At 45.2% G+C, this 27,912-nt stretch overlaps 1 protein-coding gene across 4 annotated transcripts in view; it reads left to right on the plus strand.

The window, feature by feature from the left end:
- The window catches only part of CDHR3 (cadherin related family member 3), a 102,626-nt gene that overhangs the window by 33,969 nt on the left and 40,745 nt on the right, over positions 1-27,912 (plus strand). For all 4 annotated transcript variants that reach the window (XM_033957596.1, XM_033957599.1, XM_033957595.1 and 1 more), the window contains 5 exons: positions 6,996-7,167; positions 9,438-9,540; positions 12,424-12,522; positions 15,390-15,619; positions 18,337-18,508. In XM_033957596.1, the coding sequence (XP_033813487.1) occupies positions 6,996-7,167; positions 9,438-9,540; positions 12,424-12,522; positions 15,390-15,619; positions 18,337-18,508 (776 nt within the window). The remainder of the gene's footprint in view (positions 1-6,995; positions 7,168-9,437; positions 9,541-12,423; positions 12,523-15,389; positions 15,620-18,336; positions 18,509-27,912) is intronic.

Here is a 27,912-nt window from a genome sequence, read left to right on the forward strand (position 1 = left end):
AGAAACTGAAATTGTAATAAAATGACATAACATTAAGAGAATATAAAAATAAACTAAAACTTTAAATATAAAAATGTATATGGAAAAAATACATAAGGAACAAGATGGGATAAATGTGACATGTGAATGAATGAGTGTGAGAGGGATAAAATCAACAAATAAAGGTTGCACATATAAACTAAAGTGGGAAGTTCGACGTTCGCCTAGAAAAACTCGTCTTTTTATGGAGGTTTGGGATCCTTATATTCATAATCGTTCACCAAGAATAAGAAGATTGGTTCTCAATGATTTATCATGAAAATTAGGTTTTCTAATTACATTCCAGTTATATTTTTTTTTCTTTATTTTTGTCAACTTTCATCCGGGGTGAGGGATTTCATTTGGGGGGAAAGGTAGGGAGGTAGGGGATGGAATTAAGGGGGGTGTGGATAAGATTGGATTAGTTCATGTGGAAATTTAATTTGAAGGAATGATATAAATTTGTATGAAATATTATTATTGTGATTCTTATTGTATGTATAACAATTTTTTTTGAAAGAATCAAATAATCAGTACAATAGGATAATATAAAAATACATTCAATACAATAAGAATCACAATAATATTTCATACAAATTTAAATCATTAAGAGCTAATCAAAGACAGGAGAGGGCACCTGGGGCGCCGAAAATCATTCTCAGTATTTTCTGACCGACTCTTCCTGGTACTAAAGTCAGGCTATACCAATCAGGAGCTGCTTTAACATACCAGATAGCGTGTCAAAGAAGCTCCTGATTGGTGTAGCCTGACTTTGGTACCAGGAAGAGGTGGTAAGAAAATACTGTGAATTACTGAGTCATTGATTCGCGAACCGCAAAGTCGTGCGGATTTACTGTATACGTAACTGAAGGCTGGCTTTGACATCTCCTGTGCCTCTTCGTTTTTGCTGTCTGTTTTCCCCGAGGCTTGGTACCTTCTTTTGGGTTTTTTTTTTTGCTTCTTCTTACCTGTGCAATTTTCTATACTAAATGATTGACTTAGACCAAATTAGCGCTTTAAGGAATTCTGGCGTCGTTTCAAAATGATTTGCAGCATTTTTTGTGGATTTTCTTTTGCACCATCTGTTTTACTGCAGCATGGTTTAGGCCAGGGCTACTCAATTCCGGTCCTTGAGGTCCACAGGCAGGCCAGGTTTTTAGGATATCCACAATGAATATTCATGAGAGAGATATGCATACCAAGGAGTGAGTGCATGCAAATCTCTTTTATGCATATTCATTGTGATAGCCTGATTACCTGGCCTGTCTATGGAACTGAAGGACCAGAATTTAGTAGCTCTGGTGTAGAGATTTGGATTTTTGCACAAATCTTAATTTTAGTACAAACGTTAAATTAATTCCACCATAGAAAATGAGTTTTTCAAGAGCTTTATTTTTTTTTTTGTAAAGCCTCGATCTTGGCCCTACTCACGTTCTTCTTCAGAACACCAGTGGTGACAAAATCTGATACCAAAGGTCACCTGTTTCCTGATGCTGCTTATTTTAGAAGGTGTTATTCATGTTTTAAGACATCCATAAACTGGCATTAGGTGTCCATATTGGGCAGGCATCCAAACCTTAATTTTACAAAGCTGGAAACTCAAGAACATCCTTATGCAAGGGGAGAATGTTATAGGCAGGACTAGAGCAGGCTCAAGACATGAATATTTATACCCTATTTCAGAAGGAGAATGGATGTCTCTGTCAGGATTTTCACCTGCTACCTGGGACATCTAGACATCAGAAAAGTGCTCATATTGAGTAGTGCTCAACTGGAGGGATTAGGAGAGGACACCTCTTTTATCCCCGTAGTGGTTGGTGAACCCTCAACCGTGACACTGGCTGTCTGACAGCTTCTGGAACACAGACAGTAGCGCAGTAGTTAGAGCTACAGCCTCAGAACCCTGAGGTTATAGGTTCAAATCCTATGCTGCTCCTTGTGACCCTGGGCAAGTCACTTAATCCCCCATTGCCCAGGTACATTAGACAGAGTGTGAGCTCACCAGGACAGAAAGGGGAAAATGCCTGAGTACCTGGATGTAAACCACGCTGTCGTTGGGGATGGTTTTGGGGGGTTGTAACCCCCCATTATAGAGGAAACTTAACTTTTTCCCTACAACATGGCAGCACGAACAGTATTCAGTAAAGTGGGGGGTTCCCCCCCACAATCCCCGTCAGAGCCCTTTAAAATAAGGCTTTTGTGTGGCGCGCTGAAGTCTTGCGCTCAATTGTCTGCTCCAATTTGTCGCCGCGCGTTTGTGCGGCGCAATTATGACTATGAACCAATTTGCCTTTCACTGTGCGTTTGCCCGGAAGAAGTTTCGCAGACGGTTAAAATTTGTCCAGCCAACTGATCGAATGGATAAAATTAATCCAGATACTAAACTAAACCTTAAGGGCTCCTTTTACTACGCTGTGCTAGGGCTTTAACGCGTGGAATAGCGCGCTTCAATGCCGCGTGCGCTAGACGCTAACGCTAGCATCGAGCTGGTGTTAGTTCTAGCCGCGTAGCGTGGGGTTAGCAGGCGCTAATCTGAAATCTCTAAAAACTCCAGCGCACCTTAGTAAAAGGAGCCCTACGTTTTTTATACCGCGTCCTCTCTATAAAGATAGAGCTCGGTACGGTTTACAGGACCTTTAATATAAGGCAGTAAAACATAATAAGAATTAGTGATTATAAAGAGAGGAGCGAGATTTACATTTTTGAGAATAGCCAAGTTTTCAGCTGCTTTCGGAATACTTGGAAAGAGCACTGATTCGGCAGCAGGGCAAGAAGGTTATTCCAAAGCTCAGTGATTTTGAAGAAAAGATATTTCCCTAGTTTTCCAGCATAGATAACGCCTTTTAATGAGGGGAAAGATCGTTTAAGGCAGTGGTTCCCAACCCTGTCCTGGAGGACCATCAGGCCAATCGGGTTTTCAGGCTAGCCCTAATGAATATGCATGGAGCAGATTTGCGTGCCTGTCACTTCCATTATATGCAAATCTCTCTCATGCATATTCATTAGGGCTAACCTGAAAACCCGATTGGCCCGGTGGTCCTCCAGGAGAGGGTTGGGAACCACTGGTTTAAGATACCTTGAAGCAGCATCCTAGGCTTTCCAGGCCTGTGGCTTTAGTTTAGCTAGATAGGGGTAGATATTCAACTGGCCACAGTAAGTGATTTTAGCTGCTTTCAGCATTAACCCTGGATGTTCAATGCCAGGTCCTGTCCAGGTTTATGTATTTGGCTCTCTTATGTGGATAAAGGGGCTCATTTTTCCAAACAGAAAGACATCCAAAACAAAGCATATATGGCACTTGGATGTGTTTCTTGCCAAAACATCCAAGCTGCCATTTTTGAAATTGACATTCTAAAGTTTTGCTAGGCTTTTTGTCTGCAGTGCATCTAAATTTCAAGGAGGCATGTTGGAGGCGTGTTATGGGTGGGATTTGGGCAGACTTAGGACTTGGATGTTTTGCAGTGATAATCAAACATTTTACAAAACATCCAGGACACAATTTGGATTTTTGGGGGTTAGACCTGCTTTTAAAATCAATACGGATCAAAGGTGCCCAAGCTGACCAGATGATCGCTGGAGAGATGGAAATATGTCACCCACATGCCCCCAATGGTCACTGGCCCCCTCCCACCCAAAAAGATTTGCATGAAACAGTACATATCGTCTCTATGACAGCTGCAGATACTATATCTAATCCTAGAAGAGCTGCCAGCAGCTTCCTGGAGTAGCCTGGGGGCAGTGCGGTAGACTCCAGAGTAGAGGACCCAGGCCCACATGCCACCCTAACTAGTACACTTGTGGAAGAAAGTGTGAGCCCACCAAAACCCACTCAAAACCCACTGTGCCTAGATATAGGCGACACCTGCAGCTATTAGGTCTATTGGGGTGGTAGGTGGGTTTGGGGGGGAGCTTTGGAGAGCTCACTGTATAAGGCATGGGGGTTATGGTGAGATGTGTACCTGGCACCCTTTATGTGAAGTTCACAGCAGTGCCTCCTAAGGTGCCCCACTGCTCTGCTGGCATGTCTGTGTGGCCAGTGTAGTATAAATAGTGGCTCCGCTTATGTCCAAATGGTTTCGTTGTGGACATTTTTAATTTGGACTTTTTTTTTTTTTTTTTTTTTTTAATGGCTAAAAAAAGTTAGATGTCCTATGGGCCAAAACGTCTAAGTAGGTCATTTTTTGGGGGGGAAAAAGTCAGATGTCTTGAGAGTTCGACAATGGTCATTTTCTCCGCCTTCTGTTTGGACGTTTTCCGAGAAACGACCAAAGTCAGACTTAGACATCCTATTGAAAATGTCCCTCCACGTGTGATATTCAGCACTTAATCACCTAAGGGCTCCTTTTATTAAGCGGGGATAATGCGCGTGAATTTTCATCACGCCACGCTGGCCTAAAAACTACCGCCTGCTCAAGAGGAGGCGGTAGCGGCTAGCGCGGCTGGCGGTTTAGCGTGCGGTATTACACGTGTTAAACCGCTAGCACGCCTTTGTAAAAGGAGCCCTAAGTGACACCACATAAGAGCTCCTTTTACTAAAGCGCGTTAGGGCATTAACGCGCGGAATAGCATGCGCTGAATTGCCGCACGTGTTAGACCTTAACGCCAGCATTGAGCTGGCATTAGTTCTAGCTGTTTAGCGTGCAGTAATATCCCGCGTGTGCTAAAAACGCTAGCGCACCTTAGTAAAAGGAGCCCTAAGTTTTATGCAGTCCAATTTGGCTACTTAATTGCATAAGTGCCGACTCTGCCCCCAGACCAGCCATAAAATAGCTGGTTTTCATTTTAGTGGTCAGTGTTGACATTCAGTGACACTAACCAGTTAATTACCACTGACTATGAACAGATAACCTTGTGCAAGCGAGTTAAGTGGCCAGGATCTTCTTCTGGCCAATTAAATTTCTTAAATATTGACACACACACCCTTCCCCGATGTCAAATGTCAATGTTGTCTTGCTAAATGTAACCACATAAGTCAGTCCGCTGAAATAACGGTCTAAAAGTTATCCAAATAAGTTTATCTAGTTAATTTTAATTACATTTAGTGGTTGAGTCTGTCTGGTTAAGTCCACTGAACATCTGGTTAAAACTATGTACTTAATCTATCCAGATGACTTTACCCAGAGTAGAGAGCTGCACGGGAACGGGGACGACGGGAATCCCGCGGACCCGCGGGCATCCCGCGGACCCGCGGGCATCCCGCGGGTTCCCCCTTCGGGTCACGGGGATCCCGTGGGGACGCCCCTAGGGTCACGGGGATCCCGTGGAGACGCCCCCTAGGGTCGCAGGGATCCCATGGGGACGCCTCCGAGGGTCGCGGGGCTCCTGCGGGGCTGGATGTACTCAGTCGCGCGGCTCTTCTTCTCCCTACCTTCTCTGCTTGCAGCACAGAGCCGAACGGAAGTCTTCCCAACGTCAGCGCTGACGTCAGAGGGGAGGGAGGGCTTAAACAAAGCCCTCCCTCCCTCCGACGTCAGCGCTGACGTTGGGAAGACTCCCGTTCGGCTCTGTGCTGCAGGCAGGGCAGGTAAGGAGAAAGAGAGTAGCCTCGCGGTTCGAGTGGCTACCAAGGGAGGGGGGCGGTTCGAGTGGCTACCAAGGGAGGGGGCGGTCCGCCCCGCCCCAGTTGCAGCACAGCCGGCCAGGTCCCCTTACTTTTGTGGCACTTCCCCGACCGACCGATAACAGCCCGGGTCCGACAATCCTCCCTGCCCTGTAGCCGCGAATCTAAATTACCTTCTTACAGCAGCTGTAAGAAGGTAATTTAGATTCGCGGTTAAGGGCAGGGAGGTTTGTCGGACCGGGGCTGTTGTCGGTCGGTCGGGGAAGTGCCACAAAAGTAAGGGGACCTGGCCGGCTGTGCTGCACCCGAGGCGGTAGAGAAGGAGGGGGGGAGAAGGACGCTGAAAGGCCATGGTGAAGACAGGAGGGGGGGGAAGGACTCTGAAAGCACTTGAAGACAGAGGAGGGAGAAGGACGCTGAAAGCATATGGGGGAATACAAAGGGGTGGAGAAGGACGCTGAAAGGCCATGGGAAGGGCGGGGGGGAAGGACTCTGAAAGCACTTGTGGAAGACAGAGGGGGGAGAAGGATGCTGAAAGCACATGGGGAAGACAAAGGGGTGGAGAAGGACGCTGAAAGGCCATGGGGAAGACAGAGAGGGAGAAGGACGCTGAAAGGACATGGGGAAGATGGGGGGGAGAAGGACATTGAAAGGAAATGAGGAAGAGAGAATAGGGAGAAGATGCTGGCAGGGAAGAAGACAGATGCCAGACTATGGGGGGAGCGGAGAGAAGAAGATGGGTGCCAGACCAATTTGGAAGGGGGAAGAAAGGGAGAGGCACAGTAACAGAGCAAATGGAAGATGTAGAAGGAAGAGAGACAGTGTATGGAAGGAATTGAATGAGAACATGAGGAAAGCAGAAACCAGGCAACAAAGGTAGGAAAAGAATTCTATTTCTTTTTTTTTTTTTTTTGCTTCAGGATAAAGTAGTATATTAGTTGTATTGATAAAAATTTATAAACATTAGAGGCTGTGGTAGAAACCCGTTTACAAAGTATGTATTCTTCCCAATTAATATTTTCAAATTAATAAAGTCTTTTTGCTTATTTGTAAATGGGTTTCTACCAGAACCTTTAATTCAGTAGCATAATTAAATGAAATAACTATTTCTGAAGTTTATAGGGACGGGCGGGGACGGAGGGGATTCCTCGCGGGGACGGGTGGGGACGGAGGGGATTCCTCGCGGGGACGGGTGGGGACGGAGGGATCCCTCACGGGGACGTGTGGGGACGGGTGGGATTCCTCGCGGGGACGGGTGGAGACGGGTGGGACTTTGGCGGGGACGGGTGGGATTTCTGTCCCCGCGCAACTCTCTAACCCAGATAGACGCCTTCTAAATATTGGCCCACTGGGGTTAAAAATTGTAACTGGAGAGGGAAAATATGAGTAATCTAAGGAATTGATGTTTTCTCTATAGTGTCGCAGTGCCCGAAAATGAAGTGAAAGGTCGCAACATTATAGATTTGGCACAGGAATGCAAAGATGTCGATGTGGAAGACCGGTACAATGAATTCAACTTCACTGGGCTGTCCGGTCTTGGAGAAAATCAGCGATTTAAAATGGAATCACCTGGCTCTGGAAGAATAGTGGTTGGTTCGTTTGCTTGTTTTATGTTTTAACCGACGCCAAAATAATTATTTATCTATTTTAAAAATGTGTATACCGCTTCTAAACGTAAGCAGTTTACAATCAACGTACAAAATAAATTTAAAACAATGCGTCGCGTGTTAAACAATGCTAATCTTACTTTCTCCATTACTAACCATCTTCATTTCATTCACATGAATGTTGGGTTTTCAAAAGTTTAAGCGTAATCGGCCTGTCAAAGTGTTCCCAAAATCTCACCTCTGCCACAGAAAACATAGAGTTTCCAACACTTACCTTTACTCATACTCTCCAATGATAATCTCATGCCATTTCCAGATCTAAAAATAAATGCCCCTTTAATCTATTTTTAGTCACCAAGAAGGTGGCTATTTGGAGCCTATTCTGTGAAGAAAATTAGGGGCTTACTTTTTTATATATATATGTAGGATGCTACATTATAAGTAACATACACATTAGAGAATGACACGGTGGTAGTTACCCGCGGCAAGCCACGAGTAGCTGCAGGTACCCCGCCGAAATAGGGGGGGGGAACTGCTCACTGCGGGCACAGGGACAAGGCCATCCACTGCCCCGTGGAGCGGTGAATGGCCTTGTCCCCGCAGTTAAGGGAGGGAAGGCGCGCGGTCACCGATTGCGCTGCAGCCCCCTCCCTACTTCCGGCAAAATCTATCTCCTTCCCTCCCCCCTCCCTTCGCGGCACTTCAAAAAATAAACTGAAGCCGGTGAAGCCTGCCTGTGCCGCCCTGAAGTTGCGTTTGTGTGGGCAGAAGCTTCTCCTCTGATGGCTTGGGGAAATCCACTGCTTATAGGATAAGCAGCATAGAATCTGTTTTGCTACTTGGGATCTAGCTAGGTATGTGAGACCTGGGTTGGAAGGTGACAGGTCAAAAACGCGCAAGACAATCGCGCGCAGACAAAATCGCGCAGACAAATCAGCGCTAAGACAATTCAGCGCAAGACAACTAAGCGCCAAGACAATTCAGCGTAAGACATTTGCGCGCTAGACAATTGAGCGCAGCGACAACTCAGCGCAAGACAATTGCCTTTGCGCTCACTTGTCTTAACGCTCAATTGTCTTCCGCTCATTTGTCTTGCGCTCAGTTGTCTCGCGCCCAGTTGTCTGCGTGATTTTGTCCGCGCGCAATTGTCTTGTGCGCAATTGTCTATGAACCGGGTTGGAAACAGGATACTGGGCTTGATGGCCCTTTGTTCTGTCCTATGACAATCCTTATGTTCGTATGAGGTTTTTTGGTTGTTTGATATACTGGGTCACCTCCTTTGTACACTCAGACCGGATTAAGAGCCTTTGATATTCCTCCATCTCCCCACCATTTCTAGCTCTCTGTCTCCCCTCTGTGACCCTCCTCTACAGTCATCTCTCTTCTTAATCCCTCTCATCTTGCAGCCTTTCAACCCCTTGTTTATTCTACCCCGTCCCCATTTTTAACAATGATTATGAAATAGCTTTGTGATCGCAGATATAAATCTGTTTTTAATATAACACAAAAATCCCAGATCCCAGATATAGATCTGGTTAATATAATACAAAACATTCTAAGTCTTACATATGCATTCTATTCAATGCTATTACTCAGGTATATCTGATCTACCTCATCGGGTGTAAATGGAGGTCCTGCTGTGATTTCAGTCAGAGCTCTGCAAAAGGATTACATGTTGATTCCAACTTAGACCAGGCTCCAAACTATAAGAGCCACAAAAAAAGGACTGATTTTCATGATAGCCAGATGTGCAAATTAGAAATTCTCAGACTAGAATTGTTGTTTGTCGATATGTCTGTTGTCAATATCTATATTGATATTTTGAAAACCAGACCTGTGTAAGGTCCATGAAAACCAACGTTGAAATGTCTGCATTAAGAGAAGTTCTGTCCATCTGACTTTTGATTATGTCGGCCCCGTAGAGGAGGCTGTTAGAGAAGAGTTCAGCACAATATTTCAAAATTCTGACCAGGCCTTCATTGGGCTCAGTTTTTCTTTTTTCTGTCACCAAAATTAAGTTTAAGCTTGCCAATGAGATTTTCTCGTCATGTTATGCACAGAACTGTAACACCTCTGGACATGTCCAGGAATCCTCTTCTGTAATCCACCTTGAACCACAAGGTAATGGCGAAATAAAAATCACTAATTATTCATGCTATATCAGCTCTCTGTGGTACAACCAAAGCAGTTTGCATACTATATGCTACAGAGAGTCCTATTAACTCGTGGAGACATGTTTCATTTTAACCTAGGTAAACGGAGATCTGAATTTTGAGGACCCAAATAATCTAGCACTTGGAAATGAATACTCATTGAGAGTAATGATCCAAAACATTGCTTCTCCACATTATAAACGTAAGTATTCTATTTCTTTCTTATCTACCATTGTCTAGATGATATAAACTGTTTGTTGTTCAGGTGGCACAGATCCTCCATCCATTTCAGAAAACAAGGGAAGCTTCAGGTTGCAGACACATAGGCCTAGATTCACTAAACTCACCGTGGCTGGGCGATCCGTAGCCGAGTCTTGCCGAGCGACCGATTCACAACAGCTTCAGCATGCAAATGAGGTGATCGGACGCACAGTCATCCCATGGATCGCTGTAGAGTGATCGAGACGCATGTGCAGATCATCCTTGTGGATTTGCGCATGTGCTAGCTCTTAGCACATGCGAGGTCAAAGGGGAAGCGGTGGCGGCAGTTTAGCTGGCCCTACGAATGGACATTCGTCAGGAATCATTTCAATTTGGCCTAGGTGCAGCCAAATTACATGAAACAGAACACGCTTGCAGCCAGATTGTGGAACAGAACAGGCTTTTAACCTGCGGGTTAAAACCACGGGCTTGCACTGCGGAATAAGGGATTTATTGGGATTTCAGGGCGGCAGATAGCAGGAGAGTCGGCAGGGACAAACTGCACTTAAAAATTCATGGGGTTATTCAAAATACCCAGGTCCAGCACATTTACGGCTTTCCCTTGAAAAAATCACTTCTGATTTCAAGTGAGTATCTCTCTATTGTGGTTATAAGAAAATTGGTTTGTAAAATAACATTTCTACGGTGGCTTTATTCAAATACCCAAAGGTTTGCATTGCACAAGGCTTTTTTTCTAGTAAAATATCAATCGAGGAGTTTTTTTATGCCAATGATTTAATTTTACACCGTGAGAGTCTCCACCTTTTCATTAATCCTGTTGTTTGGCTTGTGGAGGAGGGGCTCTGCGGCTTTTTCCTACCTCGAGGTGATTATATTTCAAGGGAAAGACGTAAATGTGCTGGACCTGGGTATTTTGAATAACTACTCAAGGATTAGTGCCCGAATATATCCCTTATTCACTCAAAAACAAGCCCCACACGGACAAACGATACACACACCCAGCAACACTACAAGGCCTTACTTACAACCCACAACATTCACACTCCCCAAAGAGAGAGGGAAAAAAGAAAAAGAAAAGAAGTGGAGAAAAAGGCCTCAGTTCAGCTTCATCTGGTCAAAAAAACTCCACTCCTACAAAAGCTGTTTATGTGTAAATGCTGAAAAATAGTCCAAGAAAACAAGGCAACTAAAGTAGCCTGCCAGGTGGTATCAAACGGCACGCCTAATACAGATGGAAGTCAGTGGGTGAATGTAACAAAAGGCAGTATAGTCCAGCTCATAACATCCATAGCAAAAGCAAGAAAAAATAACTTAGCTGCTAATGGCCTCCAAATCCAGGCCAGGCAGTCCTTATAACCCCATGAATATTTAAGTGCATTGTCCAAGGGGCTCTGTGCATTTCTCATGGTATGTATGTTTGCTGTGCTGTAAGATTTTGAGAGTGTTGTTATATATTACTTGCACACAATGTACGATTTTTGTTAACCCCCGAGGAAAGTATTTTTCATCGAAACATGGTGTGGTGTTGGATTTTGATATAAGGCAATAAACCTTGGTTTTGGATATGGTGCCCAGAAAGAGAATGATGTTGAAGACACAACTGGTTGTGGAGGTGCTTTTTTATTTTAACTATTTGTGAGAAATATTTAATAAGAATTTTAAGCTGTGGTTATTGCACTTTATTTAATGGGATGGCTACTGTATAAATTTACTGAGCTCTCAACATTATTTTAGGAGGATGAAATTACTAGGTAATTGCAATAAAACTTGAATGCATTTTGTAAATGTATCGTTCATGAATGTTTCTTAATTGTTAACCACTTAGTTTTAGGCGGTCTAGAAATTTTAGAAATATATAAAAAATAAATCATCTTTTTGATCCTCTCTTGGTTGCCTTGCTTTTGTGCATATATAGGGTTCCAAGATTTCCTGCCCCGTTATGCCCCCCCCAGCCCCACCCCATATAAACCTCTTGCCTCCTTCCCCGAGGATGGGACCACGTCTGGGGCCATGCGTGTGATGTCATCATATCAATATCTGTGCATGCGCAGAGGCCCTTCAGATCTCAGGGCCTTCCAAAACCCAGGCAAATTGCCGGGTTTTGGAAATCCCTCTGGTCACCTGGACAGTCCTCTGACATCGGGATCTCTGGTAACCCTATGCATATACATAGGGTCATTCTTCTATTTCTTCTCTTGTGCATCCTCTACATTAAGTCATTGTCTCCTTTATACCACCTTGTGCAAGATGGAGGACTCGGAGCCGATGTGAACAGCAGGAAGCAGTTCCTGCTGACTGTCGGCAAAGAATAGAAGACTTTAAGAGTTACTGAGGGGGGTTGTGCATTTAAGAGAAACCCCCCTATCTCGAGGGTGGAAGAGGGATGCCAGTGCACCTGCCAAGATGGCTGCCAGGGTGCTCCACCCCTTTGCCCCCCTTTCTATGCCACTCGGCACACTTGTTATAAAATAAAGTGTAGAACAAATCCGCACACAACTCTTAATTAATGCCCACTTAAGTCCTTGTTAACTCTAATAATTGATTGTAAGTACTTAATTGACTAGTTAGTTTATAGGCAGATCTGGGAACCATGCCCAAATCTGGGTGCCTAAATTCAGTCAACAGGGGAATGTGTGAAAACAGAAGGAGTTTTTGGCTCAGTTCGTAAGCTCTGAGTATAACTGAGTACAACTTCAACCGTGCTGCTAACCCTGTTGACTTGAGAACAAAAATTATCTTCAGAGAATAAATAAATTATACTCCTCTCCTTTTGGTTTCACAAGGTGCTAACGATATTTTATTTGAAGCAGAGCAAATAAGAACAAATCCTAGCGTTCTGCTACTTTATTTTATATTCTTCTAGAAACAATCTATGTTTACGTCAAAACCACACAAGTGAATGAGTTCCCACCAGTCTTCAAGAGAACATCCTATGTGTTTAGTGTTTCGGAAGTTGTTCCAGGTGAGTAATGTAAAAAATTATGCACTGTCCTTAGTTTGCAGCTTGACCTCTAACATAGAAACATGATGGCAGATAAAAGCCAAATGACTCATCCAGTCTGCCCATCCACAGCATCCACCATCTCCTCCTCTCCCTATTGGCTAAGGTTCTTTACACCTGCATTGTGATGTCATAGAACTTTATGGTTTTAGAGACATAGTAGCATGATGGCAGATAAAGGCCAAATGACTCATCCAGTCTGCCCATCCACAGCATCCACCATCTCCTCCTCTCCCTATTGGCTAAGGTTCTTTACACCTGCATTGTGATGTCATAGAACTTTATGGTTTTAGAGACATAGTAGCATGATGGCAGATAAAGGCCAAATGACTCATCCAGTCTGCCCATCCACAGCATCCACCATCTCCTCCTCTCCTATTGGCTAAGGTTCTTTATACCTGCATTGTGATGTCATAGAACTTTATGGTTTTAGAGACATAGTAGCATGATGGCAGATAAAGGACAAATGGTCCATCCAATCTGCCCATCCACAGCATCCACCATCTCCTCCTCTCCCTATTGGCTAAGGTTCTTTACACCTGCATTGTGATATCATAGAACTTTATGTTTTTAGAGACATAGTAGCATGATGGCAGATAAAGGCCAAATGACTCATCCAGTCTGCCCATCCACAGCATCCTCTATGTAAAATCTGGTTACCCTAGTTTTGAAGCAGCGGTAGGAATGCATTAGTAAAAGGATTCTTCAGTAAATTAAGTTGCAGTAAAATGCATTATTTTATTACAGCTTAGTAACTACCAGCCTAAATTTCTAAAAGCTAAAACCTGCACTTTGAATGGTCCCCAGAGATATAACTGCAATTGGTTCAGATTAAAATAGGGCTAATATGGTCCCCTTAGCTGCTCCCAGAAAATTTGAGCCTCCATTTTCAGAGTTAGAAAATGGCAGATGCGGCCGGAGCTCATTGGGGCTTTTCAAAGCCCAGACAAACTGCTGGGTTTTGGAAAGTCTGTCTGGGAACCCGGACAGTCCTCTAACAGGAGGACATGTCAGGGTTTTTCCGGATGTCTAGAAACCCTACTAGAAACATAGAAACATAGAAATAGACGGCAGATAAGGGCCACGGCCCATCTAGTCTGCCCACCCTAATGTCCCTCCCCTACCTTTGCCCTGTGAATAGATCCCATGTGCCGATCTCATTTGGCCTTAAAATCAGGCACGCTGCTGGCCTCAATCACCTGTAGTGGAAGACTATTCCAGCGATCAACCACTCTTTCAGTGAAAAAGAATTTCCTGGTGTCACCTCGCAGTTTCCCGCCCCTGATTTTCCACGGATGCCCTCTTGTTGTCGTGGGACCCTTGAAAAAGAAGATATCTTCCTCCGCCTCGATGCGGCCCGTAAGATACTTGAACGTCTCGATCATGTCTCCCCTCTCTCTGCGCTCCTCGAGCGAGTATAGCTGTAATTTGTCAAGCCGTTCTTCGTATGGAAGATCCTTGAGTCCCGAGACCATCCGGGTGGCCATTCTCTGCACCGACTCCAGTCTCACCACATCCTTGCTTACCGCAGGTTAAAATGCCCTACCATGGGGCGCCTCAAGCATTCCGTGCTAACTTTTGCATGCATGTGCTAAAAATAGTTTTTATCTTTTAGTGCTGGGGGCAGGTCTGGGTGCAAAGAGTAGGTGGGATCTGCCTTAATCGGTTAGTGCAGGTACGTTGCCACACGCCAACAGATTAGCACACGAGTCCTTATCGCCTGCAAAACAGGTGTCAGGAAGTGCTCATGCACTAATGGTCATGCGCTAATGGGAAAATGAATGTATGGCCATTATGGCTGAAACAGAAAAATCAGCCATTTCCCAGCAGCACTAAAGTGGCCTTAACAAGCTGGAGATAGCGCAGGCCATTTTTTTTAGCCCTGCTTAGTAAAAGGTCCCCTATGGGCCGGATTCACTGGTCCGTTTGTAGAATCGCGGCTTCAAGGCCCACATTTCCAGCGCCTGCCTTTCACGTGAATCACAGCTACGGAGGCACTTTATAATGCCTATTGCCACTTCTGGCATTAGCCACGCCTGGAGTGACATTAGAGGCTCCTTTTACGAAGGTGCGTTAGGGCATTAACGCGCGGAGTAGCGTGCGCTGAATTGCCGCGAGCGCTAGACTTTAACGCCAGCGTTGAGCTGGCGTTAGTTCTAGCTGCGTAGCACATGGTGTAGCGTGTGGTAATATCATACGTGCGCTAAAAGGAGTCCTAAGTGTCCTAAAGTGCCTCTATAGCTGTGATGTACACACTTTTTTTAGGTGCCAGTAAGGGCCTACTTTTTTTTTTTCTATTGCATTTACTGTATTTTTTTAACGGCAATTTACACTTAAGATAGTCACTGGTAGGGCGCTGTTTATAGAATATGGGTCTATGTGTCTCTATAAAATAGCTTTCTCAAAGGACCCTCAGGCACAAGAGGGCATCCGCTCAAACTCAGGGGCGGGAAATTTCATGGCGACACCAGGAAATATTTCTTCACCGAGAGAGTGGTTGATCCTTGGAACGAGCTCCCAGTGCAGGTGATCGAGGCAAACAGCGTGCAAGAATTTAAGAGCAAATGGGATGCCCAGTGGGATCCCTTAGAGGGTTAAGCCAAGGGAACCTGTCACCAGGAGTGGAATCCCTAGGATAGTAGACTTGAGGGTGGGTCAGTAGAGTGGGCAGACCTGATAGGCTATGGCCCTTATCTGCCGTCATCTTCCTTGTTTCTATGTTTCTATGTTTCTAGGAACCTAGGTCTTCTTGGATTTCATGATACTGGGAGTTCTTCCTTTCGTACCTTTGCTTCTAACATTAATCTGCTTTTTTTTTTTCTATTTAGCTTACGCTGTGATTGGACAAGTCTATGCAAGCGATCCAGACTGGCCATTCAATGGAATTACATACTCTATTGAGGCTGGAGATGGTACCTTGGACTACTCGAAATTATTTTGGATGGATCCAAATACAGGGAGTTTGCATATTGTCACATCTTTAGACTACGAGACAACTAAACAATATAATTTAACTGTTAGGGCCACCGACTTAAGTTCAGCAGTTTCTACAGTGTTGGTAAGTCATGTGGCATTATGTTTTCAAGACGCTAGTAGAAATGTTGAACACAGAAACGGAGATACCTTGGAATCCGAACTTAATCCGTTCCAGAACCCCGTTCGCGTTCCAAAACGTTCGAGTTCCAAGACAGTTTTTCCCATTGAAAATAATAGAAACTGGATTAATCCGTTCCTGGGTCCCACAAACTCAAATTTTAACAGGAAATACACTGGATTTTAAGGTAAAATATTAACAAATATTCCAAAGCAGCGTTCAGATTCTGAGGCACAAACACACACGTACAATGTGCAAGGTGTTCGGATTCCAAGACAAAATTTACTATAAAAAAAGTTCAGATTCCAAGTCATTCGAGTTCTGGGGCGTTCGGATTCCGAGGTACCACTGTATATATATATATATATATATATATATATATATACATATATATATATATATATATATATATATATATATACAGTGGTGCCTCACACAACGAACTTAATTGGTTCCAGGAGCAAGTTTGTTATGTGAAACGTTCGTTATGTGAAACGCGTTTTCCCATAGGAATACATGTAAAAAAAAATAATTCGTTCTGCAGCATAAAATATGCTAAGATGACATAAAAAAGATAAATTTTTTGTTATTATTTTTATTTAGATACATCTAAAAACATACATCTCCCTGTCCTTTTACTTCCACTATCTTCCTATCCCATCTCTATTCCCTTTTGTCCCTCTCCCCATGATCAATCATCTCACCACCTCTCTCTGCCCTCACCCTCAGGGTTCAAGATTGTTTCCACTCTTTTTCCTGTTGTTCTCTCTGCCTGTCACCCTATGATTTAGCATCCCTTCTGCCCTTGTCCAATATTTCCCCTTCTCTCCCTCCCTCTCATCCCCTGCTCCAACATGTGCTTTCAGCGGCCTTCTCCCCCCTTAAGCGTCTTTTCTTCTCCACTCCACCTTTCCTCCCTCCCTGCCTCCACCTTTGTGGCGCTTTTGCACCCGACCGACAACAGAACAGGCCCGGTCGGACAAATCTCCCTGTCCTGTAGCCGCGAATCTAAATTACCTTCTTACAGCAGCTGGATTATTGAAGCTGCTGTAAGAGGTAATTTAGATTCGCGGCTACAGGGCAGGGAGGTTTGTCGGCTGGGCCTGTTGTCGGTCGATCGGGGGACCTGACCAGCTGTGCACATTCTTCGGGGCGGACCGCCCCCTCCCCCCTCTTTCGTTCGCCATTGCCTTCTTCCTACCTGCCCTGCCGCAGCCGCACACAGCCGAACGGAAGACTTCCTGATGTCAGCGCTGACGTCGGAGGAAGGGAGGGCTTTGCTTAAGCCCTCCCTCCGACGTCAGCGCTGACATCGGGAAGATTTCCGTTCGGCTGTGTGCTGCGACAGGGCAGGTAAGGAGAAGGAGACTACCCTCGTGGCTCGACCAACCCCGCTGCGATCCAACCCCGCAGGAACCTCGAACTTCGTTGTGTGAAACAAAGTCCGTTGTACGAATCAAGACATAAAGTTCGTTGTGCGCAGCGTTCGCTGTGCGAGGCGTTCGCTGTGCGAGGCACCACTGTATATATAAATACTGTACATGTATAACATTACCATACATCTGGGAAAATCCAGACATGTCCTCATTTTAGAGAACTGTCCAGGCACTCGGAGGGATTTCCAAAACCCAGCAGTTTGTCCGGGTTTTGGAAGTCCTGAGCTCGGAGGTCGCGATTGGAAGCATTTTTGTATGCGTGGCCGTCACCGTGATGACAACATACGTACACGCGCATGCATTTGACATCATTGCATTGACATCCGCGCAGGTGCGAAGGCTTCCAAATGCGGCCTTCGAGCTCGGGGAGGTTCGTGTGGTGGGCGGAGCTATGGGAAGAACAGGGCGGAGCCAGAAGCAGAATGGGGCAGGACTCGGGTGGGGACTGGCATAATCGCTGGCCAGGTACATTTTCAAGACAATAGTGACTTCTCCTTAATGCCATCATAAAATTGCATTGATAATCTGCGTTTCAAAATATTTGTAAGAGGGTATATATCCACCAATACTTGGAGAATGGTCTACCTTTGACCACCTCTAAATCACCCTCACATATATTATTAATCTTCAGACCCTCAGAAATGCCACCAGATACTCAAGTACATTTCATAGTATCTGGCTTTATGCCCTAGGTACGTTAAATAGATTGTGAGCCCACCGGGACAGATAGGGAAAATGCTTGAGTATCTGATTGTAAAACCGCTTAGATAACCTTGATAGGTGGTATATAAATCCTAATAAAACTTGAAACTTGAACTTGATTTAGTCTTCACTGGGTCACAAATCAATTTTTCATATTCTAAATTGAATGTAGTGAACATCTTAGAAATTCATGATTATTTGGTAAAACTTAATGAATAATTTATAGTCTATAGTTAACTTGGGTGGTCAATTCTAAGGGATAAGTGCGCCAACATGTTTCACCCTGGGGGGGTTTCTTCAGGGCCACAATCCCTTATATGAAACTAGTTACCCGCAACGCGACCACCAAAACCCTGTTGTCTAGTGGCATTTCTGAGGGTCTGAAGATTAATAATATATGTGAGGGTGATTAAGAGGTGGCCAAAAGTAGACCATTATCCAGGTATCATAAAATTGCAAGCACACGCATCGTTTTCTTGAACTGGAAACCTTGAAATATAACTTAGTTGAATGATTAATTAAGTAAGTACACTTCTTCTGCAGGTAACTGTCGATGTTTTAGAAGTTAATGACGAAAAGCCAATCTGTAAGCCTAATTCTTATTCACTAGCTGTCCCGGTGAGCCTAGCTGTTGGTACAAACATTCAGAATTTCAGGCTGACATGCACTGACCGTGATTCTGATCCAAGGTCTTTCCTCTACTTCTTCGACAAAGGTAATTTAAGTTTAATACGTGGGACATTCTCTCCTGCAGACCCACAGTCATCTTTAACGTGTAGTAATTGATATCTGTACTCAGATATGCAAATAGCTTAGAGAAGTGAGATGTGATTAGAATATATATTAATCCTGTGGGAATGTATTTTTGAATGCAAATATAGAGTACTAGTTTTTTAGCCCGTTACATTAATGGGTGCTAGAATAGATGTGTAGACTTGGGCTTTTCTTTTCTTTCTCTTTTTCTGTCTCTCCCCCCTGTCCAACAGCGCCTCTTCCCTGCTCCTCCTGTCCAGCAGTAGCCCTTCTTCCTTGCTTTTACCTCCCCCCTGTCCAGTAGTACCCTTTCCCTGCTCCCCCTGTCCATCAGTAGCCTTTCTCCCTTCCTTTTACCTACCCATATTCAGGCTCCCATTTCCCCTTTTACCTTCCCTATTTCTGTCTGGCGGTGGTGGGATTTGGGCTCTGGGGCAGCTGACTTGTGCATCAGGTGCCGACGCACTCTGTTGTGGGGCCTCTGCTGGGCTGCGGGAAGCTGGTTTGCCCACACTGCGTCTGTGGAGCTTGGTGTCCGGGGTTGTCGGGTAGGTCTTCTGGCCCAGGGGAGAAGTAGGTTGTGTCTGGGAGCCGACAGGATAGCGCCTTGGCTCCCTTAGTCCCTTTCCGGCCCCCCCCCCTCCCTTCTCTTCCCGCGGTCCCCTCGATATATACCACAGCTTTTTAACTTTCCGGCGGCTCCTCTCACGATCGCCGCCTGTGTCGGAAGCCTGCTTAAAGCTTTCAAAGACTGGTAGTGAAAATCAAGACATTTTTCCTGTCTCAAGAAAATGCATTAGAGCAGGGGTGTCAAAGTCCCTCCTCGAGGGCCGCAATCCAGTCAGGTTTTTAGGATTTCCCCAATGAATATGCATGAAATCTATTTGCATGCACTGCTTTCATTGTATGGTAATAGATCTCATGCATATTCATTGGGGAAATCCTGAAAACCCGACTGGATTGTGGCCCTCGAGGAGGGACTGGATTAGAGAAAAGCAGTTTCTTGATCATCTCTCCTAGTATTTTCCCCACTGTTCTTTGATGCACCAGCAGAGATTTTTTTTATATAAGACTCTGAGAACCTATAGAGGAGCAAGAGTACAAGATATGTCAGAGATAATTCTGATATTTTTTAAAATTTTACCATTTGTAACATAATTTACATTATCCCAGGACAAGCAGGCATCATATTCTTGACTGATGGGTGACGGCACCGACGGAGCCCCGGTACGGACAATTTTAGAGTGATTGCACTCTAAGAACTTAGAAAGTTCTAGCTAGGCCACACCGCACGAGCGCGAGTGCCTTCCCGCCCGACGACGACGACGACGTGCCTTCCCCAGTTTCTTAGTTTCCGTGGAGCTAAGAAGACGCGTGTTTCCAATGGCTGTTGGATACTACTTTTTTCGCCTTCCCGCTCGCGTATTTTTCTTCGTGAAACTCTTCACGTTTTCTTTTTTTATTCTTTTCTTGATTAAAATTCAAAAAAAAAAGTCTATTTTTTTCGACTTTTTTCGGTCGGCCCCGGCGGGGCCTGTTGGCACCATCGAAGCCTCGGGCTTCGATTTTGCTACTGCCGTTTTTCCCTTCATGCCCCCTTCACCGGGTTTTAAAAAGTGTCAGCGGTGTGCCCGCCCTATTTCCTTATCCGACCCGCACAAGTGGTGCCTTCAGTGCTTGGGTCCGGACCATAGGGCTGAGACGTGCACCCACCCGTTGTAGTTCTCTTCAAAAGAGAACTTTGAAGAATCGCCAAATTCAACAGCAGATTCTTTTCGGTGCCACTATGGAAGTTCCACCGACATCGACCCTGGCATCGGTAACTTTCTCCAAGTCGGCACCGGTGGTTTTGACACCGCAGGATGCCTCTTCGGTGTCGCACCCCACAGGTAAGCCGGCTAAGAAGCCATCCCCTACAGTTCTCGGCCCGCCAGTCGAACATGTAGTGAGCCAAGTCCTGCAGACTGCGCGCCGGCCCCGCAAACGCTCCGCTCCCATAGAAGTGACTGCCTCTTCATCGGCATCGACTTCGCCTGAGCGTCGAGCTGCACCGCAGGTACCGAGCAAGAAAAAAGCGGTACCGGTGCCATCGGGACCGTCTCTGGATGAGCATATAGCATCCATCCTTCAGGTCCAGCTTAAGGAGCAATTACAACACCTGCTCCCGGCTCTGCTGACTCCGAACCTTCCAGTGTCGGTACCTACTGAGCCTACGGTGCCAATCGTCGATCAGCCTATTTTGTCGGCATCAACGTTATCGGCACCGCTTAAATCTGCCTCTTCTATATCTATGCCTATTTTATCGGTAGAGCCAAAGTCTCTTCGTCGAGCTGCTCAGGCTGTCTCTGATCCGGTACCGCTCTCCGACACCCATACCACTTTACAGTCACCGGGAACGGTGTCAATGCGTTCCGGCAAATCGGTATGCAAGACCAGGCATACTGAATCCTCTACTCCTCTATCTCAGGGCCACATTCCATCGGTACGTGACCCTGATTTATGGGATGACTCCGAGGATCCCCTTGGTACCGAGGAGGATTTTTCATCGGACGAGGCTGATCTATCGGTGCAGGATCCTGCTAGTAAGCCAGAGCACTCTTCCTTCACCAAATTTCTTAGGGAGATGTCAGACACCCTTTCTCTCCCCTTGGAGTCTGATTCTAAGAAGTCAAAAGCATTCCTGGATGCTTTGGACTTTGACCAATCTCCCAAATAATTTTTAAAATTACCCCTTCATGATATCTTAAGGGAAACTTTTTACAAAAATCTGGAGACTCCTCTCACCATTCCAGGAGCTCCAAGGAAATTGGAATCACTTTACAAAGTGATCCCTATTCCAGGGTTTGACAAATCTCAGCTTCCACATGAATCTTTACTAGTGGAATCGACCCTCAAAAAATCTGCAGGCTCAAGTGTGTATGCCTCAGTCCCTCCTGGCAGAGAGGGCAAGGCTATGGACAAATTTGGTAAACGACTTTACCAGAATGCTATGTTGGCCAACCGTTCAGGTAACTATGCATTCCACTTCTCCTTTTACCTGAAACATCTTATCCAGCAGATGACGACTTTTCAAAAATATATTCCTGACCGCAAGTTTTCTGCTTTTCAGCAATGCACTGCCAGTCTCTTTCAGCTCAGGAAGTTTATGGTCCGTTCCATCTATGACACTTTTGAAATGATCTCCCGAGCTACTGCTATGTCTGTAGCAATGAGACGATTAGCATGGCTTCGAGTCTCAGACCTTGATGTGAACCACCAGGACCGCCTTGCCAATGCTCCCTGCCTGGGTGATGAGCTGTTTGGTGAATCTCTGGATACCACCACTCAGAAGCTTTCTGCTCATGAGACGAGGTGGGATACTTTATTGAAAAAACAAAAAGAAACCCCCCTCCTACTCGTCCTTTTAGGCAGCAGACGTCGTATCAGCGGTGTTTCTCTGCTCGGCCGATTCAGCCTCATCCTCCTCAGCCTCGGAGGCAAAGGCCGCAACAACAACAGGCTCGCCAACAACAGCCGCCTGCCATAAAACCTGTTGCTCAGCCTAAACCGACTCAGCCCTTTTGACTCGCTTCTCCAGGGCATTGCCAGTCTTCCTCCCTCGTGTCCTCTTTTGCAACCTATAGAAGGTCGACTACACATTTTTCTGACTCGATGGGAAGTAATCGCCACCGACCAGTGGGTGCTCTCTATCATAGCCCACGGCTACTCCTTCAATTTTCAGACTCCTCCGCCGTTAGGCCTGCCAAAAGAGTCTGCTTCCAACAAGTCTCAGTCCCTCCTTCTCGCTCAAGAGGTTCAATCCCTCCTTCTTCTCAATGCCATCGAAGAAGTTCCTCAAGATCAGCGAGGTCAGGGATTTTACTCCAGGTACTATCTAGTTCCCAAAAAGACCGGAGACCTCAGACCCATCTTAGATCTCAGAGATCTCAACAAATGTTTGGTCAAGGAGAAGTTCAAAATGCTCTCTCTTGCCACCCTCTACCCTCTTCTCACTCAGGGCGACTGGCTATGCTCCCTCGATCTCAAGGAGGCCTACACACATATTCCTATCCATCTGACGTCCAGGCAATATCTACGCTTTCTCATCAATCAAAATCATTATCAGTACAAGGTGCTACCCTTCGGTCTGGCCTCCTCTCCCAGGGTATTCACCAAGTGTCTGATTGTGGTAGCGGCCTATCTCCGCTCTCACAATTTTCAAGTCTTCCCTTATCTGGACGACTGGCTGATCAAGGCTCATTCTCCTCAAGCGGTTCTGCTTGCCACCAACCAGACCATTCACTTTCTTCAACTGTTGGGTTTCGAAATCAATCTACCCAAGTCACACTTCATTCCAACCCAATGACTTCAATTCATTGGAGCCATTCTGGACACTGGTCTGATGAGGGCGTTTCTTCCATCCAACCGCCTTCAGACCATCCTTTCTCTCTGTCGGCAGGTGTTGCAACAGCTTACCATCTCTGCGAATCACATGATGGTGCTCTTGGGGCACATGGCTTCAACAGTGCATGTCACCCCCTTCGCACGTCTCCACCTGCGTACTCCTCAATGGACCCTAGCAGCCCAGTGGTCACAAGCGACGGATCCTTGCTCACAACACATATCTGTGACCTCATCTCTTCGACAGTCGCTTCTTTGGTGGTTGACATCTTCAAATCTATCCAGAGGTCTACTGTTCCATTTACCTCCTCATCATCTTGTGATCACCACAGACGCATCCCCTTATGCCTGGGGAGCTCACTTGAACAAATTCCAAACTCAGGGGTTTTGGACTGCCCAGGAAATGAAACACCACATCAATTTCCTGGAACTCTGAGCAATGTTTTATGCCCTCAAGGCATTTCAACATCTTCTCTTTCCTCAAGTACTACTCATTTGCACAGACAATCAAGTTGCAATGTACTACATCAACAAACAGGGAGGGACGGGCTCTCGCCTGTTATGTCAGGAAGCCCAACGGATTTGGTCTTGGGCGACAGCTCGTCATTTATTCCTGAAAGCTGTCTACATTCAAGGGGAACAGAATTCCTTAGCAGACAATCTCAGCAGAATTCTCCAACCTCACGAATGGACTCTCAACTCCTTAACTCTCCAGTCCATTTTCACTCAATGGGGCACTCCTCAAGTGGACCTTTTTGCAGCTCCTCATAATCATCAACTGCCCCTGTTTTGCTCCAGACTCTACTCCCCTCACCGTCTGGCACCCGATGCATTTCTCCTGGATTGGACAAATCTCTTCCTATATGCATTTCCCCCTCTACCGCTCATGCTGCGGACATTGTTCAAGCTCAGGAGGGAACAAGCCACCATAATTCTCATCGCTCTACGGTGGCCCAGGCAACATTGGTTCTCCCTTCTTCTTCAACTCAGTTCTAGGGAACCCATACTTCTTCCACTGCTTCCTTCTCTGCTTACTCAGCATCAACAGTCCCTGCTGCAACCCAACTTACAGTCTCTGTACCTGACAGCTTGGTATCTCTCGGGCTGACTTCGGCTCATTCACTCCTCTCTCAGCCTGTCCGTTCTATTATTGATGCTTTCAGGAAACCAGCCACTCTTCAGTGTTATCAACAGAAGTGGTCTCAGTTTTCTTCCTGGTGCCTCTTACATCACCATAATCCCATGTCTCTAGCAGTGGGACTGGTGTTGGACTATCTTCTTTCCTTGTCTGACTCTGGTCTCAAATCTACTTCTATCAGAGTTCATCTCAGTGCCATTGCTGCCTTTCATGAGCCAATTCATGGAAAACTCCTCTCTGCTCATCCTTTGGTTTCCAGGTTCATGAGGGGTCTTTTCAATGTGAAACCACCTCTCAAGCCCCCTCCTGTGGTCTGGGATCTCAATGTGGTTCTTTCCGCTTTAATGAAGCCTCCTTTTGAACCTTTGGCCACAGCACATTTCAAATTTCTCACTTGGAAAGTGGTCTTCCTTATAGCTCTCACTTCTGCCAGGAGGGTCAGTGAGTTGCATGCACTAGTTGCCGATCCACCTTTCACTGTTTTTCACCATGATAAGGTGGTTCTACGTACACACCCAAAGTTTCTCCCTAAGGGTGTGTCTGACTTTCATCTTAATCAGTCCATTGTCCTACCTGTTTTTTTCCCGAAGCCTCATTCTCATGCAGGTGAACAGGCTTTGCATACCTTGGACTGTAAACATGCTTTGGCTTACTATCTCGAACGCACTAAACCTCACAGATCATCTCCTCAACTGTTTTTGTCCTTTGATCCTAACAAGATGGGTCATCCTATATCTAAACGCACTCTATCCAATTGGCTTGCGGCTTGCGTTTCATTCTGTTATGCTCAGTCAGACCTGACACTGGAAGGTTCTGTCACAGGCCACAAAGTTAGAGCTATGGCAGCTTCTGTAGCTTTCCTCCGCTTCACTTCCATTGAGGAAATCTGCAAGGCTGCTACTTGGTTCTCAGTTCATACTTTTACATCTCAATATTATCTGGATGCATTCTCCAGACGGGATGGACACTTCGGCCAATCTGTTTTACAAAATTTATTTTCCTAATGGCCAACCTTCCCTCCATCCCTCTTTTTGTTAGTTTGGAGGTCACCCATCAGTCAAGAATATGCTGCCTGCTTGTCCTGGGATAAAGCACAGTTACTTACCATAACAGGTGTTATCCAGGGACAGCAGGCAGATATTCTTGCATCCCTCCCACCTCCCCGGGTTGGCTTCTTAGCTGGCTTATACTAACTGGGGACCGCGCGCCTTCGTCGGGCGGGAAGGCACTCGCGCATGCGTGGTGCGGCCTAGCTAGAACTTTCTAAGTTCTTAGAGTGCAATCACTCTAAAATTGTCCGTACCGGGGCTCCGTCGGTGCCGTCACCCATCAGTCAAGAATATCTGCCTGCTGTCCCTGGATAACACCTGTTATGGTAAGTAACTGTGCTTTTTTGGCTAGAAGGATTTGCTGTCCATATCTTGCAGCTCCTCAGTATCTCTCCCTATACTCTTCCATGGGAATTCTGTTTATCAAGTAAGTCACTCTTATCTGTATTCTTCACCACCACCACCAACTCCAGACTCCATCTTTCAGCCTCGCTGTGCCAGGAAGAGACTTTCCGAGTTGGTAAACCATGCTCCATCTCACCCAATATTGATGCTCTTCTCCATATAGTCCTAGTAATATAGTAAATGACGGCAGATAAAGACCCGAATGGTCCATCCAATCTGTCCAACCATACATGCTCTATAAATTAATTATTTAGTTTAAATGGTCCTTTTTCTTAGATATTTCTGGGCCAGAAACCCAGAGCCCTGCCCTGTAATGTGCTTAGTTCCATCTACTAGAGACTCCATCAAAGCTCACTCCAGCCCATCCTAACCATCCCAGACATCGAAGCCCTCCCCAGCCCGTCCTCAACTGAATGTCCATATACAGGACACAGGCCTTGCAAGCCTGCCCAGTACTGGCCTTAGTTCCTTCAATGTATACCCATTATTTTCTGATTAGAGATCCTCTGTGTTCATCCCACGCTTGTTTGAACTCTGTCACCGTTTTCTTCTCCACCAGCTCCCTCGGGAGCGCATTCCATGCATCAACCACCCTCTCCGTAAAGAACAACTTCCTAACATTATTCTTGAATCTACCACCCCTCAGCCTCTGTCCTCTGGTTTTACCATTTTCCTTTCTCTGGAATAGATTTTGTTCTACGTTAATACCTTTGAAGTATTTGAACGTCTGAATCATATCTCCCCTATCCCTCCTTTCCTCTAGGGTATATATATTCAGGACTTCCAGTCTCTCCTCACACATCTTCTGGTGTAAACCTCCTACCATTCTCATTGCCTTCTTCTGGACCGCTTCAAGTCTTTTTATGTCCTTTGCCAGATATGGTCTCCAAAACTGAACACAATACTCCAAGTGGGGCCTCACCATCGACCTGTACAGGGGCATCAACACTTGTGTCAGCAATCCAGACAGCATATTTTTAAACGCCAAGGCTAGCATTTAAAAAGAAAATACCTGCTGTGCTATTTCAATCGTGACCCATAAGGATTTATGCTTTCTTACTTCATAGTAGAGTTAAATCATTTCGGAATTCAATTTAAATGCGCTTATATTTCTTTTAAAATTCTACATGGTATCTTTAATCCTCTTATTCCTTTATTTTGGAACGTTTACTGATTCTCCTTTGCAAGAGGGATCCAACAATTTTAACTCTCCCTTCCTTCTAAAAAAGGGATTCAAGGAGTCAAGATCTTCAGTCAATCTTTGGTCTTTAAATTCTCTCAACTCTGGAATGATCTCCCCTTTTTTTAAGGAGTTCCAGTTCATGTTCATTTCAATTTTTCCGTAAATCTTTAAAAACTACTCTATTTGCCAAACATTTTGAAAATTAATTCTTTTGAAATTTTGCTATTATCTTCTATTTATCATTTGTAAATCATTCCCTGTTTATTTAATTGCTGTAAACCGAGTCGAGCCTTCTCAGAATGATGACTCGGTATACAAAGTTAAGCTTTAGTTTAGTTTAGTTTAGCTGTTGCAACTTTATGTTAAATGCATCCAAGACCCTGAGAAACCAGAGACATATTCTGCAAGCTACACTTTGAGCAAAGCTTGAGATTATCATTTTGTTCTTTTCTCTTCACTTCCACTTTGGTACCATTCACTTACATTTGTGCAAATTCTCTTTATTGCTCTTTTACTGGCAAGCATATCCCAATAAAATAAGAAGGCAATATCTTTGAGGTAAAGCTGTGTCGGAGTAATTAAATATTGTATTGCTGAAGTACTTCTTTATTAGAACATTTATCCTATGTTTTGTAGCTGAACCACATTTTCCAGTTGTATTCTTAAAATAAAATCGCACTACCAGGAAGACTTTGAAGGGACATGATAGAAACCTTCAAAATCCTTAAGGGCATAGAGAGAGTAAATAAGGACAGATTCTTCAAACTGAGGGGAGCCACAAGCACTAGGGGGTCACTCGGAGAAATTGAAAGGGGACAGGTTTAGAACAAATGCTAGAAAATTCTTTTTTACGCAGAGGGTGGTAGACACATGGAACGCGCTTCCGGAGGAAGTGATAGGCCAGAACTCTGTACAGGGGTTCAAGAAGGGTTTGGATAGGTTCCTGGAGGATAAAGGGATAGAGGGGTACAGATAGAACTTGAGGTAGGTTATAAAAGTGGTCAGAAACCACTTCACAGGTCGCAGACCTGATGGGCCGCCGCGGGAGCGGACCGCTGGGCGAGATGGACCTCGGTCTGACCCAGTGGAGGCAACTTCTTATGTTCTTAAGACACCGGGGGTTTAGTGATCCCCAGTTAGTCAATATAAGGGCAATTCTATAAAGAGTTGCCTATATTTAGATGCCTAAAGGGAACTGATTTGCATAGACA

Source organism: Geotrypetes seraphini, chromosome 9 (assembly GCF_902459505.1).
Source record: "Geotrypetes seraphini chromosome 9, aGeoSer1.1, whole genome shotgun sequence".
NCBI lineage: Eukaryota > Metazoa > Chordata > Amphibia > Gymnophiona > Dermophiidae > Geotrypetes > Geotrypetes seraphini.